Here is a 20,895-nt window from a genome sequence, read left to right as displayed (position 1 = left end):
CGGACATACAATCAATAAAGAGACTAATGTTGTGACCTATCTTTATTTGGCCCATGATGCACGGACTGGCCGGGGGTCTCCTGACCTGTCTGTACTTGGACCGTGATGCACGGACTGGCCGGGGGTCTCCTGACCTGTCTGTACTTGGACCATAATGCACGGACTGGCCGGGGGTCTCCTGACCTGTCTGTACTTGGCCTGGGATGCCCGGACTGGCCGGGGGTCTCCTGACCTGTCTGTACTTAGACCGTGATGCACGGACTGGCCGGGGGTCTCCTGACCTGTCTGTACTTCGGCTGTGATGCACGGACTGGCCGGGGGTCTCCTGACCTGTCTGTACTTGGACCGTGATGCCCGGACTGGCCGGGGCTCTCCTGACCTGTCTGTACTTAGACCGTGATGCACGGATTGGCCGGGAGTCTCCTGACCTGTCTGTACTTAGACCGTGATGCACGGACTGGCCGGGGGTCTCCTGACCTGTCTGTACTTCGGCTGTGATGCACGGACTGGCCAGAGGTCTCCTGACCTGTCTGTACTTGGACTGTGATGCCCGGACTGGCCGGGGGTCTCCTGACCTGTCTGTACTTCGGCTGTGATGCACGGACTGGCCGGGGGTCTCCTGACCTGTCTGTACTTGGGCTGTGATGCACGGACTGGCCGGGGGTCTCCTGACCTGTCTGTACTTGGACCGTGATGCCCGGACTGGCCGGGGGTCTCCTGACCTGTCTGTATTTGGACCGTGATGCACGGACTGGCCGGGGGTCTCCTGACCTATCTGTACTTGGACTGGGATGCCCGGACTGGCCGGGGGTCTCCTGACCTGTCTGTACTTCGGCTGTGATGCATGGACTGGGCGGGGGTCTCCTGACCTGTCTGTACTTCGGCTGTGATGCATGGACTGGCCGGGGGTCTCCTGACCTGTCTGTATTTGGACCGTGATGCACGGACTGGCCGGGGGTCTCCTGACCTGTCTGTAGTTCGGCTGTGATGCACGGACTGGCCGGGGGTCTCCTGACCTGTCTGTACTTCGGCTGTGATGCATGGACTGGCCGGGGGTCTCCTGACCTGTCTGTACTTCGGCTGTGATGTACGGACTGGCCGGGGGTCTCCTGACCTGTCTGTACTTCGGCTGTGATGCATGGACTGGTCGGGGTCTTCTGACCTGTCTGTACTTCGGCTGTGATGCATGGACTGGCCGGGGGTCTCCTGACCTGTCTGTACTTCGGCTGTGATGCATGGACTGGCCGGGGGTCTCCTGACCTGTCTGTATTTGGACCGTGATGCACGGACTGGCCGGGGGTCTCCTGACCTGTCTGTACTTCGGCTGTGATGCACGGACTGGCCGGGGGTCTCCTGACCTGTCTGTACTTCGGCTGTGATGCATGGACTGGCCGGGGATCTCCTGACCTGTCTGTACTTCGGCTGTGATGCATGGACTGGTCGGGGGTCTCCTGACCTGTCTGTACTTCGGCTGTGATGCATGGACTGGCCGGGGGTCTCCTGACCTGTCTGTACTTCGGCTGTGATGCATGGACTGGCCGGGGGTCTCCTGACCTGTCTGTACTTTGGCTGTGATGCATAGACTGGCCGGGGGTCTCCTGACCTGTCTGTACTTTGGCTGTGATGCATGGACTGGCCGGGGGTCTCCTGACCTGTCTGTACTTCGGCTGTGATGCATGGTCTGGCCGGGGGTCTCCTGACCTGTCTGTACTTTGGCTGTGATGCATGGACTGGCCGGGGGTCTCCTGACCTGTCTGTACTTCGGCTGTGATGCATGGACTGGCCGGGGGTCTCCTGACCTGTCTGTACTTCGGCTGTGATGCATGGACTGGCCGGGGGTCTCCTGACCTGTCTGTACTTCGGCTGTGATGCATGGACTGGTCGGGGGTCTCCTGACCTGTCTGTACTTCGGCTGTGATGCATGGACTGGCCGGGGGTCTCCTGACCTGTCTGTACTTCGGCTGTGATGCACGGACTGGCCGGGGGTCTCCTGACCTGTCTGTATTTGGACCGTGATGCACGGACTGGCCGGGGGTCTCCTGACCTGTCTGTACTTCGGCTGTGATGCATGGACTGGCCGGGGGTCTCCTGACCTGTCTGTACTTCGGCTGTGATGCATGGACTGGCTGAGGGTCTTCTGATATGAACTCAGCAGCCTCCTAGGCACAAATGAAATTACCAAGTTTGGATCTAGATCCCGGGGGCCGGTCCGTGCATCGTGGTCCAAATGCTGACAACAAAACACGACAGTGTGACACCGGCGTTATGTTCAGTCCGGGAGTGCGGGGGGAGGGTGGGCCGAAGCCTCTTTTATGCCGACAGAATGACCCTAAATATGAGCTGATAATATTGTAACTTCTCTGTTCATCAGGGTAAACCCGACCACCCACCCGCACTACAACCTGACGGAGAACCACTGCCGAAACCCGGATGAGAACGCCATGGGGCCCTGGTGCTACACGAAGGATCCCGAAAAACCCAGAGAGGAATGTTCAGTGCCCCTATGTGGTAAGTGGAGGTCTGTCCACGAGGGCCGGAGACACAGCAGCAACTTCTACAAAATATTTTCTTTTTGTAAATGACATTAGTAGCATTGTGCACGAGAGAAAAGCACAGCGTGAACCGAGCGCCGCCGCGTATTTCACATATTGGTCATGTAAAGTTTTACTGCAAATTTTACCTTTCCAATATGGAAGTCCTCATCGAAAACCGCACCGTATACATACAACATGAAAGTCATCCAAGTCCACCTATATGCTTTTGTATCACCCACAGACATATCTACAGGTGGTGCAGAGGTACCAGTCACCCCCCGAGCTCCGATGACTGGAGGGGGTCCATATACCTGTGATAATAAACACTATGAGCAGTATGAATAGAAGGGTAGTCAGACAAGCCGGGATCATAAGCCAGGAGGTAACGTAAAAGATTGAGGGAGCAGAAGAAAACGTGGTCAGGAAGAGATCCGAGGTCAGAAGCCGGGAGGTAACATATAAGGTTCAGAGAGCAGACAGAGACGTGGTCAGAAGCCAACAGGTAACGTATATGCTTCAGGGAGCAGACAGAAAAGTGGTCAGGAATAGATCTGATGTCAGAAGTCGCGAAGTAACGTATAAGGTTCAGGGAGCAGAGACGTGGTCAGGAAGAGGTCCGAGGTCAGAAGCCAGGAGGTAACATATAAGGTTCAGGGAGCAGACAGAAACGTGGTCAGGAAGAGGTCCGAGGTCCGAAGCCGGGAGGTAAAGTATAAGGTTCAGGGAGCAGACAGAGATGTGGTAAGGAAGAAGCCAAGATCAGAACACTTCCACCAGACAGGAGCCAAGAGCACACTGAGCAAACAGGAAGTACGACTGGCGAAGTTCAGACAGAGCAAGCCCAGTAAAGAAACAGAGCAATCACCAGGAACGAGGCACATCTGTGAAGGCACCTCCCAAAACCAGCGTGGACCCTAGTGCTGAAAGACAACCAGTCAGCAAGTGCACAAGACACATAGCAGAGCATTTTCAAACGCAAAATGTTCTGCACAGCGGAGCCATGACAAAAGCATTCCAAATGCAAAAAGCTCCGCACAGCAGAACAGTGACAAAACCCCTCCAACAATGGCCCGTGGTACCTGAGTGCTGGCACGGCACAGGCAATCCACCATCTTACTGTAAACACCTATGGCAGAGTCTGCGGCTCTCCTGGGGTCGTAACACTACAACTCCCAGCATTCCAGACCGCTGCAGATTGCAGACTTCTCCCTGACAGTCGTGTATTCCTGGTTATTGTTCCTATAGGTAAGAATGGCTTCACAGTGGAAACAATTGTGAAAGAAGTGTCCAAAACTTCCCCGAAAGAGGAGGCCCCCTGCGTGACGAACCACGGCTTAGAGTACGAGGGCACCCTGGCGGTCACCGTGTCCGGACTGCCGTGTCTGCCCTGGAACTCGCCATTGGTGGAAACGCACAGCCGCAAAGAGTTCAAGAAAGACGTGGTCCTGAAAGAGAATTACTGCAGAAACCCGGACGATGATGACGAGGGCGTGTGGTGCTACGTGTCCCACCCCAACAAGACCTTCGAGTACTGCACCCTCAACTACTGTGGTAAGTGACCCCCACTTGTGTCTCCCCGCTGCCCCCATCGCCCCCTCTAATATATAATGCATAGTCCCCATTCCCCCTCCTCTAAATGGACCCCAGGACAAACACCCACTCCGCCAGCCCATTGTTCCAGCTGGGTGCAGTACCTCACATTTCCTTCGGGGGCGCGTGTACAAAATTAAAAAATGTACAATACAGAAAATATATATTAAAAATCATAATAAATGCTAAATAAAAAAATGCTCACAAATCATAAGCCAAGCCCCGGCCTCAATGCAGTGATTATCAACTTCTAATGTATAATGAGAAGTGACAAAGGGAAAAGGAAAAAGTATTGAACACGTCACCAATAAATATATCACTAAAGCTGCTATTGACATGAATTTCTCACCAGATGTCAGTAACAACTCATCCAATCTACACAGACAAAAACATCAAACCATAGATGTCCATAAATTATGTGTAATAATGAGAAATTACACAGGTAAAAAGTATTGAACACGTTACTGAAATGTATATAATACTTGGCACATTCTCCTTTGTTGGTGATGAAGCTTCCAGACGCCTCCTCTATGGAGACACTAGTCGCCTGCATTGCTCAGGTGGATTTTGGCCCATTCTTCCGCACACACTCCTCACATCCTGTATGGAGACACTAGTCGCCTGCATTGCTCAGGTGGATTTTGGCCCATTCATCCGCACACACTCCTCACATCCTGTATGGAGACACTAGTCGCCTGCATTGCTCAGGTGGATTTTGGCCCACTCTTCCGCACACACTCCTCACATCCTGTATGGAGACACTGGTCACCTGCATTGCTCAGGTGGATTTTGGTCCATTCGTCCGCACGCACTCCTCACATCCTGTATGGAGACACTAGTCGCCTGCATTGCTCAGGTGGATTTTGGACCATTCTTCCGCACACACACTCACATCCTGTATGGAGACTCTAGTCACCTGCATTGCTCAGGTGGATTTTGGCCCATTCTTCCACACACACTCCTCACATCCTGTATGGAGACACTAGTCACCTGCATTGCTCAGGTGGATTTTGGTCCATTCTTCTGCACACACTCCTCACATCCTGTATGGAGACACTAGTCACCTGCATTGCTCAAGTGGATTTTGGACCATTCTTCCACACACACTCCTCACATCCTGTATGGAAACACTAGTCGCCTGCATTGCTCAGGTGGATTTTGGACCATTCTTCCGCACACACTCCTCTCATCCTGTATGGAGACACTAGTCACCTGCATTGCTCAGGTGGATTTTGGTCCATTCTTCCGCACACACTCCTCACATCCTGTATGGAGACACTAGTCGCCTGCATTGCTCAGGTGGATTTTGGTCCATTCTTCCGCACACACTCCTCACATCCTGTATGGAGACACTAGTCGCCTGCATTGCTCAGGTGGATTTTGGCCCATTCTTCCGCACACACTCCTCATATCCTGTATGGAGACACTAGTCGCCTGCATTGCTCAGGTGGATTTTGGTCCATTCTTCTGCACACACTCCTCACATCCTGTATGGAGACACTAGTCGTCTGCATTGCTCAGGTGGATTTTGGACCATTCTTCCACACACACTCCTCACATCCTGTATGGAGACACTAGTCGCCTGCATTGCTCAGGTGGATTTTGGACCATTCTTCCACACACACTCCTCACATCCTGTATGAAGACACTAGTCGCCTGCATTGCTCAGGTGGATTTTGGCCATTCTTCCGCACACACTCCTCACATCCTGTATGGAGACACTAGTCACCTGCATTGCTCAGGTGGATTTTGGCCCATTCTTACACACACACTCCTCACATCCTGTATGGAGACACTAGTCGCCTGCATTGCTCAGGTGGATTTTGGTCCATTCTTCTGCACACACTCCTCACATCCTGTATGGAGACACTAGTCACCTGCATTGCTCAGGTGGATTTTGGACCATTCTTCCACACACACTCCTCACATCCTGTATGGAGACACTAGTCACCTGCATTGCTCAGGTGGATTTTGGTCCATTCTTCTGCACACACTCCTCACATCCTGTATGGAGACACTAGTCGCCTGCATTGCTCAGGTGGATTTTGGACCATTCTTCCACACACATTCCTCACATCCTGTATGGAGACACTAGTCGCCTGCATTGCTCAGGTGGATTTTGGACCATTCTTCCACACACACTCCTCACATCCTGTATGGAGACACTAGTCGCCTGCATTGCTCAGGTGGATTTTGGTCCATTCTTCTGCACACACTCCTCACATCCTGTATGGAGACACTAGTCGCCTGCATTGCTCAGGTGGATTTTGGCCCATTCTTCCGCACACACACTCCTTACATCCTGTATGGAGACACTAGTCGCCTGCATTGCTCAGGTGGATTTTGTTCCTTTCTTCTGCACACACTCCTCACATCCTGTATGGAGACACTAGTCGCCTGCATTGCTCAGGTGGATTTTGGACCATTCTTCCACACACACTCCTCACATCCTGTATGGAGACACTAGTCGTCTGCATTGCTCAGGTGGATTTTGGTCCATTCTTCCACACACACTCCTCACATCCTGTATGGAGACACTAGTCGTCTGCATTGCTCAGGTGGATTTTGGACCATTCTTCCACACACACTCATCACATCCTGTATGGAGACACTAGTGACCTGCATTGCTCAGGTGGATTTTGGCCCATTCTTCCGCACACACTCCTCACATCCTGTATGGAGACACTAGTCGCCTGCATTGCTCAGGTGGATTTTGGACCATTCTTCCACACACATTCCTCACATCCTGTATGGAGACACTAGTCGCCTGCATTGCTCAGGTGGATTTTGGACCATTCTTCCACACACACTCCTCACATCCTGTATGGAGACACTAGTCGTCTGCATTGCTCAGGTGGATTTTGGTCCATTCTTCTGCACACACTCCTCACATCCTGTATGGAGACACTAGTCGCCTGCATTGCTCAGGTGGATTTTGGACCATTCTTCCACACACACTCCTCACATCCTGTATGGAGACACTAGTCGTCTGCATTGCTCAGGTGGATTTTGGCCCATTATTCCGCACACACTCCTCACATCCTGTATGGAGACACTAGTCACCTGCATTGCTCAGGTGGATTTTGGACCATTCTTCCACACACACTCCTCACATCCTGTATGGAGACACTAGTCGCCTGCATTGCTCAGGTGGATTTTGGACCATTCTTCCACACACACTCCTCACATCCTGTATGGAGACACTAGTCACCTGCATTGCTCAGGTGGATTTTGGACCATTCTTCCACACACACTCCTCACATCCTGTATGGAGACACTAGTCGCCTGCATTGCTCAGGTGGATTTGGTCCATTCTTCCACACACTCCTCACATCCTGTATGGAGACACTAGTCGCCTGCATTGCTCAGGTGGATTTTGGACCATTCTTCCACACACACTCCTCACATCCTGTATGGAGACACTAGTCACCTGCATTGCTCAGGTGGATTTTGGCCCATTCTTCCACACACACTCCTCACATCCTGTATGGAGACACAAGTCACCTGCATTGCTCAGGTGGATTTTGGCCCATTCCTCCGCACACACACTCCTCACATCCTGTATGGAGACACTAGTCACCTGCATTGCTCAGGTGGATTTTGGCCCATTCCTCCGCACACACACTCCTCACATCCTGTATGGAGACACTAGTCGCCTGCACTGCTCAGGTGGATTCTGGCCCATTCTTCCACACACACTCCTTACATCCTGTATGGAGACACTAGTCGCCTGCATTGCTCAGGTGGATTCTGGCCCATTCTTCCACACACACTCCTTACATCCTGTATGGAGACACTAGTCGCCTGCATTGCTCAGGTGGATTTTGGTCCATTCTTCCGCACACCCCTCACATCCTGTATGGAGACACTAGTCGCCTGCAGTGCTCAGGTGGATTTTGGTCCATTCTTCCGCACACACTCCTCACATCCTGTATGGAGACACTAGTCGCCTGCATTGCTCAGGTGGATTTTGGCCCATTCTTCCGCACACACTCCTCACATCCTGTATGGAGACACTAGTCACCTGCATTGCTCAGGTGGATTTTGGCCCATTCTTCCGCACACACTCCTCACATCCTGTATGGAGACACTAGTCGCCTGCACTGCTCAGGTGGATTCTGGCCCATTCTTCCACACACACTCCTTACATCCTGTATGGAGACACTAGTCGCCTGCATTGCTCAGGTGGATTTTGGGCCATTCTTCCGCACACACTCCTCACATCTTGTATGGAGACACTAGTCGCCTGCATTGCTCAGGTGGATTTTGGCCCATTCTTCCACATACACTCCTCACATCCTGTATGGAGACACTAGTCACCTGCATTGCTCAGGTGGATTTTGGCCCATTCCTCCGCACACACTCCTCACATCCTGTATGGAGACACTAGTCACCTGCATTGCTCAGGTGGATTTTGGACCATTCTTCCACACACACTCCTCACATCCTGTATGGAGACACTAGTCGCCTGCATTGCTCAGGTGGATTTTGGCCCATTCTTCCGCACACACTCCTCATATCCTGTATGGAGACACTAGTCGCCTGCATTGCTCAGGTGGATTTTGGCCCATTCTTCCGCACACACTCCTCATATCCTGTATGGAGACACTAGTCACCTGCATTGCTCAGGTGGATTTTGGACCATTCTTCCACACATACTCCTCACATCCTGTATGGAGACACTAGTCACCTGCATTGCTCAGGTGGATTTTGGACCATTCTTCCACACACACTCCTCACATCCTGTATGGAGACACTAGTCGCCTGCATTGCTCAGGTGGATTTTGGACCATTCTGCCACACACACTCCTCACATCCTGTATGGAGACACTAGTCGCCTGCATTGCTCAGGTGGATTTTGGACCATTCTTCCGCACACACTCCTCACATCCTGTATGGAGACACTAGCCGCCTGCATTGCTCAGGTGGATTTTGGCCCATTCTTACACACACACTCCTCACATCCTGTATGGAGACACTAGTCGCCTGCATTGCTCAGGTGGATTTTGGCCCATTCTTCCGCACACACTCCTCATATCATGTATGGAGACACTAGTCGCCTGCATTGCTCAGGTGGATTCTGGCCCATTCTTCCACACACACTCCTCACATCCTGTATGGAGACACTAGTCGCCTGCATTGCTCAGGTGGATTTTGTTCCATTCTTCCGCACACACTCCTCACATCCTGTATGGAGACACTAGTTACCTGCATTGCTCAGGTGGATTTTGTTCCATTCTTCCGCACACACTCCTCACATCCTGTATGGAGACACTAGTCGCCTGCATTGCTCAGGTGGATTTTGGCCCATTCTTACACACACACTCCTCACATCCTGTATGGAGACACTAGTCACCTGCATTGCTCAGGTGGATTTTGGCCCATTCTTCCGCACACACTCCTCACATCCTGTATGGAGACACTAGTCGCCTGCATTGCTCAGGTGGATTTTGGACCATTCTTCCGCACACACTCCTCACATCCTGTATGGAGACACTAGTCGCCTGCATTGCTCAGGTGGATTTTGGACCATTCTTCCGCACACACTCCTCACATCCTGTATGGAGACACTAGTCACCTGCATTGCTCAGGTGGATTTTGGCCCATTCTTCCGCACACACGCCTCACATCTTGTATGGAGACACTAGTCGCCTGCATTGCTCAGGTGGATTTTGGCCCATTCTTCCGCACACACTCCTTACATCCTGTATGGAGACACTAGTCACCTGCATTGCTCAGGTGGATTTTGGCCCATTCTTCCGCACACACTCCTCACATCCTGTATGGAGACACTAGTCGCCTGCATTGCTCAGGTGGATTTTGGACCATTCTTCCACACACACTCCTCACATCCTGTATGGAGACACTAGTCGCTTGCATTGCTCAGGTGGAGTTTGGCCCATTCTTCCACACACACTCCTCACATCCTGTATGGAGACACAAGTCACCTGCATTGCTCAGGTGGATTTTGGCCCATTCCTCCGCACACACACTCCTCACATCCTGTATGGAGACACTAGTCACCTGCATTGCTCAGGTGGATTTTGGCCCATTCCTCCGCACACACACTCCTCACATCCTGTATGGAGACACTAGTCACCTGCATTGCTCAGGTGGATTTTGGCCCATTCTTCCGCACACACTCCTCACATCCTGTATGGAGACACTAGTCGCCTGCACTGCTCAGGTGGATTCTGGCCCATTCTTCCACACACACTCCTTACATCCTGTATGGAGACACTAGTCGCCTGCATTGCTCAGGTGGATTTTGGGCCATTCTTCCGCACACACTCCTCACATCTTGTATGGAGACACTAGTCGCCTGCATTGCTCAGGTGGATTTTGGCCCATTCTTCCACATACACTCCTCACATCCTGTATGGAGACACTAGTCACCTGCATTGCTCAGGTGGATTTTGGCCCATTCCTCCGCACACACTCCTCACATCCTGTATGGAGACACTAGTCACCTGCATTGCTCAGGTGGATTTTGGCCCATTCTTCCACACACACTCCTCACATCCTGTATGGAGACACTAGTCACCTGCATTGCTCAGGTGGATTTTGGCCCATTCTTCTGCACACACTCCTCACATCCTGTATGGAGACACTAGTCGCCTGCATTGCTCAGGTGGATTTTGGACCATTCTTCCACACACACTCCTCACATCCTGTATGGAGACACTAGTCGCCTACATTGCTCAGGTGGATTTTGGACAATTCTTCCACACACACTCCTCACATCCTGTATGGAGACACTAGTCGCCTGCATTGCTCAGGTGGATTTTGGACCATTCTTCCACACATACTCCTCACATCCTGTATGGAGACACTAGTCCCTGCATTGCTCAGGTGGATTTTGGACCATTCTTCCGCACACACTCCTCACATCCTGTATGGAGACACTAGTCCCTGCATTGCTCAGGTGGATTTTGGACCATTCTTCCGCACACACTCCTCACATCCTGTATGGAGACACTAGTCCCTGCATTGCTCAGGTGGATTTTGGACCATTCTTCCGCACACACTCCTCACATCCTGTATGGAGACACTAGTCCCTGCATTGCTCAGGTGGATTTTGGACCATTCTTCCACACATACTCCTCACATCCTGTATGGAGACACTAGTCGCCTGCATTGCTCAGGTGGATTTTGGACCATTCTTCCACACATACTCCTCACATCCTGTATGGAGACACTAGTCCCTGCATTGCTCAGGTGGATTTTGGACCATTCTTCCGCACACACTCCTCACATCCTGTATGGAGACACTAGTCCCTGCATTGCTCAGGTGGATTTTGGACCATTCTTCCACACACACTCCTCACATCCTGCAGTTCCCGACTCCTTCTATGATCTCTGAACTTTTTTAGTTCCTTTCATACATTTTCTATCAGATTCCGCTCCGGTGATAGACTCGGCCATTCTAGCAGGCTTATTTTCTTTTTCTCTAAATCCAGTTGGTAGTTTCCTTGGCTGTGTGTTTGGGATCATTGTCTGTTGAAATGTCCACCCTTGTTTTACCTTCTTCCTCCTGGTAGATGGCAGCAGATTTTTATCAGGAATGTCTTCGTACATTTGTCCATTCATCCTTTCTTCAATTATATGAAGTTTGCTGAACAACAGACGCACACCATGATGATCCCCATTCCACACTTCACTGGTGTTGGTGTTTTTGGGGTGATTTGCCTTTTGCGCTCTAAACATGGTGTGTATTATGGCCTCCAAAGAGCAGTTTTGGTCTCATCTGACCCGACTATATTCTCCCACAATTTCACAAATTTGTCTAAATGTTGTGGAGGAAACTTTAATTGCACCTGGACCTGCTTTTTGTTTAGCAATGGAGTCCTGCGTGGTGAGCGTGCATACAGGAGTGTCCATACAGGTCATTGAAGGGGAGTGCATTACTTATTGTTTTCTATGAAGAAATTGTCTCTGCTAATTCCAGGTTTTTCTGTAGGTCTCCACATGTGTCATTGGCTCTTGGACAACTCTTCAGATAATTATTTTCACTCCTATCTCTGAAATCTTATGGGGAGCACCTGGTCGTGGCCAGTTTATGGTGAAATTATGATTTTTTTTCCACTTCTGGATAATGGCCCCAACAGTGCTCACTGACACCTTCAGTAGTTTGGTTACAGAAGAATTTCTAATGTCAACAGTATATACATCAACAATAAGGTTGTGAAGTTCTTGAGACGGCTCACTTGTTTTACCCACCATGAGATGTTTCTTGTGTGGCACCTTGGTAATGAGGCATCTTTTTATCGGCCATCACTTGAACCAGCTGATATTATTTTCCACTAAGTGGCAGGATTGCTTTCTAATTACTGATAGATTTCAGCTGGTTTCAGGGATTCTCTCTTTTTTCATGTGTTCAATACATTTTCCCTGTCACATTATTACACATAATTGATGGACATCTATGGTTTTATTTCTTTGCCTGTGTGGATTGGATGGGTTGTTACTGACATCTGGTGAGAAATTCATGTTAATAGCTTCTTTAAAAATATATTTTCTTAGAAAATTATTGACGTGTTTAATACTTTTTTACTCGCTGAATATATAATGATAAAAAATATAAAAAAAACAATAACAAAATTATAAAAATAATAATAAAAAGAAATGAAGTAACAAATGTATAAAAGTAGAAAATTGTATATTAAACCCCATAATAAATGCTAAATTAAAAAAAAACAATTCTTGACAATCGCAAGCAAAACTGTCAATGCAGAGATTAGAATTAGCGCATATCATGTATATAATTAAAAACTGTAGCAAAATAGTGAAAAAAAATTTACATTATTTTATTATAATTAAATAGAAAAATTCAATAAAAAAAATGAATTTTTGCTTTTTTTTCATACAAGGTCAGAATGAGAAATAAAAAAACAACACCTACATGATTGAAATAGTCAACTAGTGGCATATTTGTGACCCCCCAAAAACAGCAAAAATCAGTATAATAATGTAGAGAATATGCAAACAAATAAATTGAAGCTATTTTAGCAGATCAAGCAACAAAAAAAGAAATTGGGAGAATGTTCCTGGCCCGAGACGTGCATCGGGGAGGGGGTTAATATTGTATTGGGTTTGTTCTAACTTATTTGCTTCTTTTTCATGTGACTCGTGGATCCGTCTCTGCCTTTCCCGGACTTTGCTTGTATCGTCGGCTGACCCCTGTCGCTGGCAGATAGCCCCCTAGATGAAGAACCTGAAACTAGACAGGCGGGCCGGACAGATTCAGCACAACATCAGACGTTTTTTGATGAGAAGACCTTTGGCCTAGGAGAAGCCGGTGAGGAAAGAACCACACAGGCGATACTGCCGGGCATCTCCACCTTTGCGTGACCCCCCTGGGGTGCCCACCTGTCCCATGCGCTTCACTTTTGATAACTTCTTTTCCAGATGATCCTGGGCTCTTAGAGGGGTCTTATTACTGACCCTAACCTCTCTGTAAATAAGTACACCCCATAATATCTTCATACAGAGAGGCATATTATGGTCTGACACTTCTTTGGGAGAGTCATGACCTGGAAGAGACCGCCAGAGAAATCTTGACTCTGCCCGTGATTACACATACTTAGAAGAGTTGGTAAATCTCTTTGATCCTGCCAACCCCCCATTGATAGCAGTGCAGCCTGTGTCCTGTTTCTTGCTACGTGTATGAGGTAGGGATGTTTGATTATCAAATGGAGTCCTGAGGGTTCAGGGGGTGGGAAACTGGGTGTGAAGAAGAGACCTATAGGGGATGCGGCTTTTTGGAGGGGCATGGCTTGGGGGAGAAATTCACCGAAATGCAAAAAAGTCACTGATCATCACCATGTTATATTTTACCTGCAGTTTGTGGATCGAGGCCGCTCTTTGAACAGAAGAAAATCGCAGATAAGAGTGAAGCGGAGCTGCTGGAGTCCTACATCCAGGGCCGGATCGTGAAGGGAGAGGAGGCCGAACAGGGCAGCTCCCCATGGTAAGTCTTCTGAGACTATACGTAGCTGTTCTTCAAACCAATTATTGCCAAAACCATAGGGCGTACATAAGAGATAATAAAAAAGTTAATAAATTAGATATATAATTCACCCAAAATATGTATGAAAGGGCTATTAAAGTGCAGTAGAGTAAACAATACACAGAAATATAAACTTTATTTAATTTAAAGAAGAATCAAAGAATAAAAAAGCAAAGAAAAAATAATGACACAATGAAAAGCATGAGTCCGGCACAGCAAAACTAAATATGCATAAATACAAGTAATTAATGTCATCCAGCAAAGAAATATATAGCGTTTATCTGGAAATTATACACACCATGCACCGTGGAATTGAGCAAAATGCTACCAAAGTGCCCATATGCAAATCATATGTAGCCTGGGAGGATGTGTGTATCAATATGTTAATCAGATAATGACCACAATAAATGAAGAATGCATAGAAGAGTATCTCCTGACAATGCTGGTGACAAGACCAGGAGGTAATCACCTGTGAATGTACATAATAGTAATGATAAGGGCAATTCCCTGCAGTCATAACAAGACAGCCGCTGTGTCGGCACCAAGTCCCAACGCGCGTTTCGGCAGGGATAGTGGACATGCGAACCCATGCTTTCATTTTGTCATTATTTTTTCCTTGCTTTTTTTATTCTTCGATTGTTCTGTAAATAATAAAGTTCATGTTTTTATTATTTGCGATCGTAGCTTTACTTCACCACATCCTGTCTTCACGCTTATGTTACACCGATGCTCCTGCGTAGTCAGCAAATGTAAGAGGTAGCAATTGTTTACAGAAATCTATATCATCTTGGAAACCGTCAACAAGTAGTTAACAATCTTATGTATTATAGGAATTTAAGGTCTTAAGCTGGTCACTCATTTCTATATTGCAATTGTATCCGTTTAGATGCCGGAGTCGCTATTGACTTTGGCATCTAAGGAGTTAAACTGCAGAGACTGAGGTTTTCACTGAACCGCTGCTGCCAATCTCCAGGGACAGTGTCCCTTAAGATTAGAATGACTTGTATATGACAGCATGAGACCGCTAAGGCCAGTGATTATCTGTAGAGGTCACTTGGATGCCAAGAGAGCCCACCGGAGCGATAGTCGGGGGGATGTAATGGGTGTATAATGGTTATCCTACTTGTTGACAGTTGTCACGGCGATCAATGATGATTGTTTCCAGATGGAATAAAGTTATAACAGCGTGAAGAGAATTGTAGGTGGAGCTCCCGTACTGTTTCGTCTTGCTGATGGTTTCCCTCATCCTCTATGCACTTCATAATCACCATCTTGCTTATTTCTGCTCACAGGCAGGTGATGCTCTTCAAGAGGAGCCCGCAGGAGCTGCTGTGCGGGGCCAGTCTGATCAGCGACCGCTGGGTGCTGACCGCCGCTCACTGCATCTTCTATCCTCCATGGGATAAAAACTTCACCGCTGACGACCTCCTGGTCCGGATTGGAAAACATTTTCGTTCCAAGTAAGATACTTTTCATGAACAGAATATGATAAAACACACAGCCCACATGTAAAACCAGAGTAGTGTGTAGCGATGGTATTTAATGAGAATGATATGGCGGTATTTTTTTTTTAGAAAATTTATAATTTGGGTACTATATGATGGGATGTATATGGCAGTATTATATTGGTACTATAATGGCATCTTAACTGACTACGAATGACTTGTAAAGGCTACATTGCTCGGCCCTTATGGGCACAGACAATGTTATGACCCATAGAAATGCCCTAGAGGTCAAAAGCTATTTTGGAGGATGCCATTATTGTGCCCATCGCGGTTTACTCTTCTTCATCCAGATATGAGAGGACAACAGAGAAGATCCTGCAGCTGGAGAAGATCATCGTCCACCCCAAATACAACTGGAAGGAAAACCTTGACCGAGACATCGCGCTGATGCAGCTGAGGAAGCCCCTGACCTTCACCAGCTACATCCATCCAGTGTGTCTCCCCACCAAGGAGATTGTACAGAAGTAAGGACCTCCGTATCACCTCTGGCCTCGCTCTCCGGCCTCCGTATCCCCCCCCCGGCCCCGCTCTCCGGCCTCCGTATCCCTCCCGGCCCCGCTCTCCGGCCTCCGTCTGGAGTCCCACAATCTGACCTGCTCCACATCAACGCTGTATTCCAGGTTTCTGCAGTCAGGATTCAAAGGTCGGGTTTCTGGATGGGGCAATCTTCAGGAGACCTGGAGCACGGGAGGACCCCAGCTACCTACAGCCCTCCAGCAGATAAACCTGCCCATAGTGGAACAGGAGAAATGCAAGGCCTCCACCAAGATTAAAGTCACCGATAACATGTTCTGTGCCGGTAGGTGGCTTTTCATCTATAAGACAACTACTTTGTACTTGTACCCGATGCACATTTCGTTGATGCATGTTTTAAAAATGATATACTGTAACAATATTAGATAAATCTGCTTCTTTCTCCACTTATGAGCCATTTCACCCAACCCAAGAATACAGCTGCCTATGGACATCTATGTAGATGAAGGGAGCAGTGAGAGCAGGCTGAGAAGTAAACACAGACGGGGCAGCAGCGTTGTACCTTCTCACCACCAAAGCTGAATTTATAGCTACACTTCCGTTTAAAGTCCTCAATGCTGCTTCTTTCTATTATTTTCTCACCCCATAACTGTATTCACAGCTACACTGCTTGTTATTGCTGTATAAACATCTCCATACTGCTGCCTTCTGTCTTGCTCCATAGCTGGATTCACAGCTACATGGCTCAGTAATGCTGTATAATGTCCGCCATGCTGCTGCCTTCTAGTGCTTTATCCCATACCATAGCTGGATTCACAGCTACATGGCTCAGTAATGCTGTATAATGTCCGCCATGCTGCTGCCTTCATGTTTTATCCCATACCATAGCTGGTTTCACAGCTACATGGCTCAGTAATGCTGTATAATGTCCTCCATGCTGCTGCCTTTTATAGTGTTTTATCCCATACCAGTGCTGGACTCACAGCTACATGGCTCAGTGTTGCTGTACAATGCCCTCCATGCTGCTGCCTTTTATAGTGTTTTATCCCATACCAGTGTTGGATTCAAAGCTACATAGCTCAGTAATGCAGTATAATATCCTCCATGCTGCTGCCTTCTATAGTGTTTTATCCCATACCGTGCTGGATTCACAGCTACATGGCTCAGTAATGCTGTACAATGTCCTCCATGCTGCTTCCTTCTAGTGTTTTATCCCATAGTGCTGGATTCACAGCTACATGGCTCAGTAATGCTGTATAATGTCCTCCATGCTGCTGCCTTCTAGTGCTTTATCCCATATCAGTGCTGGATTCACAGCTACATGGCTCAGTAATGCTGTACAATGTCCTCAATGCTGCTGCCTTCTAGTGTTTTATCCCATACCATTGCTGGATTCACAGCTACATGGCTCAGTAATGCTGTATAATGTCCTCCATGCTGCTGCCTTCTAGTGTTTTATCCCATACCATTGCTGGATTCACAGCTACATGGCTCAATAATGCTGTACAATGTCCTCCATGCTGCTGCCTTCAAGTGCTTTATCCCATATCAGTGCTGGATTCACAGCTACATGGCTCAGTATTGCTGTACAATGTCCTCCATGCTGCTGCCTTCATGTTTTATCCCATATCAGTCCTGGATTCACAGCTACATGGCTCAGTAATGATGTACAATGTCCTCAATGCTGCTGCCTTCTAGTGTTTTATCCCATACCATTGCTGGATTCACAGCTACATGGCTCAGTAATGCTGTATAATGTCCTCCATGCTGCTGCCTTCTAGTGCTTTATCCCATATCAGTGCTGGATTCACAGCTACATGGCTCAGTAATGCTGTACAATGTCCTCAATGCTGCTGCCTTCTAGTGTTTTATCCCATACCATTGCTGGATTCACAGCTACATGGCTCAGTAATGCTGTATAATGTCCTCCATGCTGCTGCCTTCTAGTGTTTTATCCCATACCATTGCTGGATTCACAGCTACATGGCTCAATAATGCTGTACAATGTCCTCCATGCTGCTGCCTTCAAGTGCTTTATCCCATATCAGTGCTGGATTCACAGCTACATGGCTCAGTATTGCTGTACAATGTCCTCCATGCTGCTGCCTTCATGTTTTATCCCATATCAGTCCTGGATTCACAGCTACATGGCTCAGTATTGCTGTACAATGTCCTCCATGCTGCTGCCTTCTAGTGTTTTATCCCATAGTGCTGGATTCACAGCTACATGGCTCAGTAATGCTGTACAATGTCCTCCATGCTGCTGCCTTCAAGTGTTTTATCCCATATCAGTGCTGGATTCACAGCTACATAGCTCAGTAATGCTGTACAATGTCCTCCATGCTGCTGCCTTCATGTTTATCCAATACCATTGCTGGATTCACAGCTACATAGCTCAGTACTGCTGTACAATGTCCTCCATGCTGCTGCCTTCATGTTTTATCCCATATCAGTGCTGGATTCACAGCTACATGGCTCAGTAATGCTGTACAATGTCCTCCATGCTGCTGCCTTCTAGTGTTTTATCCCATACCATTGCTGGATTCACAGCTACATGGCTCAGTAATGCTGTACAATGTCCTCCATGCTGCTGCCTTCATGTTTATCCCATACCATTGCTGGATTCACAGCTACATAGCTCAGTACTGCTGTACAATGTCCTCCATGCTGCTGCCTTCATGTTTTATCCCATATCAATGCTGCATTCACAGCTACATGGCTCAGTGCTGCTGTACAATGTCCTCCATGCTGCTGCCTTCTAGTGTTTTATCCCATATCAGTGCTGGATTCACAGCTACATAGCTCAGTAATGCTGTACAATGTCCTCCATGCTGCTGCCTTCTAGTGTTTTATCTCATATCAGTGCTGGATTCACAGCTACATAGCTCAGTAATGCTGTACAATGTCCTCCATGCTGCTGCCTTCATGTTTTATCCCATACCATTGCTGGATTCACAGCTACACTATTCATTACTGCTGTATAATGTCCTCCATGCTGCAGCTGCCTCTGTGCATGTATTAAACAGTGTCAGGGGAGCAGGAATCCCTCGTCTTAGTGTGCTGTGTATAGGAGAATCTTAAATGACGTTTCGTCTTAAAACCTTACCCATTTTTGCAGGTTACAGTCCAGAAGACAGCAAGCGAGGGGACGCCTGTGAAGGAGACAGCGGAGGCCCCTTTGTCGTGAAGGTTGGTTTATCAATGATATTTTCTACCTTCGAGATCTGCAACTAATTCACCTGCACGGGGGAAAGAGAAATAATTTTTAGTCTAGAATGGGTTATATAGGTGGTCAGATGCACCGGTGTCTTTTCTCCCCCCATAATCAGAACATAATGGTCCGATGTCCACTTTCCTTCTAGGATCCGATCAGCAAACGATGGTACCAGATCGGCGTCGTGTCCTGGGGCGAGGGCTGCGACCGCGACGGAAAGTATGGCTTCTACACCCATGTACATCGCTTGCGGAAATGGATTATGAAATGCACAGAGCAGTAACCCCGCTAATATCCCGAATTTTCCAGCATCAGGTTCTCAGCCATTTGGCTTCTGAACCAGCACAACCCACCCAAATTATGTATTTCTGCGCGTCAGTAAAATATTTTTAAACATTTTGTGTCATTACGAGTGTACGTACGTGTTACTATGTGCAAAGCAGAGCGGTCTGCCCCATTTAGGCCAGTCCTGGACTCAAGGACCCTCATCATTTCGAGGCGACAGCCCTTCTAGGACTGAATCAGACATCAGTCCGCGTTCACACCTGCCCGATTACACAAAGCATTATTATATACGCTATATTCAACGAAACCCGTTGTGAGACCGGTCACCACTAATTAATAATCTTAAAAGGGGTTGTCAAGTCTCCAAACTAGCAACTTGCATCCATTATATTAGATAATCCAGAGCCAAGAGCAGCTACAAAGTCCATCACATGAAGGGCACTGCATTGGGTATGGTGTAATACTCGATTTTTCCTCTGGGGGCGCTATAGGGAAATTGGAACACTTACTGCTGATTGGGTAGCCATAGACATCTTGGGATGGAAAGGACTTTCCAAATCGGACCCCATTATTAGGGGCTTTTTCGGAGGACGTATTTGCCGACAGTGCTCATGTGGTCCCCTGCGGCGCGCACTGCATGCATGCAGACATGGAGAACGCTGAGAAAATGGCGACCGGAGCGAGGAGAGGGGGCGGGGCCTACTCTGAGAGCAGGCAAATGAGGTATACAGGGGAGGGAATCTTTCCTCAGTGAGGAGAGTCCGTTCCCTGTGCTGCACAGCCGCTGGGCGGAGCCACACCATCCCTCTGCATGACTGACATGCAGGGGGAGTGAAACCGAAACTAGGCCTCAGGCGAAGCCGGGGCCTAGATTTAAACATGCGGCCAGCGTGCAGGCACCATCGGCGCGGTTCTCCAGTGAAAACTGGAGAACCGGCCGGAAATGTTACCACAATCATATAACACACTCCCCCCAATAAATAAAGTACAAGGGACCCCTGGAAAGACCACTTTCTGTGGTAAAAACGTCTCAATACTTAGCTTTTGAGACGCAGGGCCATGTCCCTGGGGGGGTTAAACGCTCCGTCCGGCAGAATCCTGAACAGGGGATGGTGAAGGAGCGCGGCATGTGAAGGCTCCAGCCTTGTAAAATTAACCTTAACAGCACCGCCGACACAGTGGGGTGAGAAGGGACATGCCGGGAGTCCAGATTGGACCCGCTTTTCTTCCAAATCTTTGAAATCCAAAAAAAAAAAATCAAAAATCAAAAATCAGAGAATGCAT

The 20,895-nt window shown here is 48.3% G+C and overlaps 1 protein-coding gene across 1 annotated transcript in view; it reads left to right on the top strand.

Moving 5' to 3' along the window:
• F2 (coagulation factor II, thrombin) overlaps positions 1-19,629 on the top strand; it is a 55,991-nt gene extending 36,362 nt beyond the window's left edge. The window contains exons 6-14 of the mRNA XM_075325512.1: positions 2,372-2,508; positions 3,780-4,085; positions 13,318-13,422; positions 13,968-14,094; positions 15,426-15,593; positions 15,929-16,102; positions 16,259-16,437; positions 19,231-19,301; positions 19,475-19,629. Of these exons, the coding sequence (XP_075181627.1) occupies positions 2,372-2,508; positions 3,780-4,085; positions 13,318-13,422; positions 13,968-14,094; positions 15,426-15,593; positions 15,929-16,102; positions 16,259-16,437; positions 19,231-19,301; positions 19,475-19,609 (1,402 nt within the window). The 3' untranslated portion in view covers positions 19,610-19,629. The remainder of the gene's footprint in view (positions 1-2,371; positions 2,509-3,779; positions 4,086-13,317; positions 13,423-13,967; positions 14,095-15,425; positions 15,594-15,928; positions 16,103-16,258; positions 16,438-19,230; positions 19,302-19,474) is intronic.
• The last annotated feature ends 1,266 nt before the right edge of the window (positions 19,630-20,895 follow it).

The sequence above is a fragment of the Anomaloglossus baeobatrachus genome, chromosome 10 (assembly GCF_048569485.1).
Source record: "Anomaloglossus baeobatrachus isolate aAnoBae1 chromosome 10, aAnoBae1.hap1, whole genome shotgun sequence".
In the NCBI taxonomy this organism is placed as follows: domain Eukaryota; kingdom Metazoa; phylum Chordata; class Amphibia; order Anura; family Aromobatidae; genus Anomaloglossus; species Anomaloglossus baeobatrachus.
The sequence above is the reverse complement of the archived record's forward strand: the minus strand, read 5'-3'. Positions and strand labels throughout refer to the sequence as shown.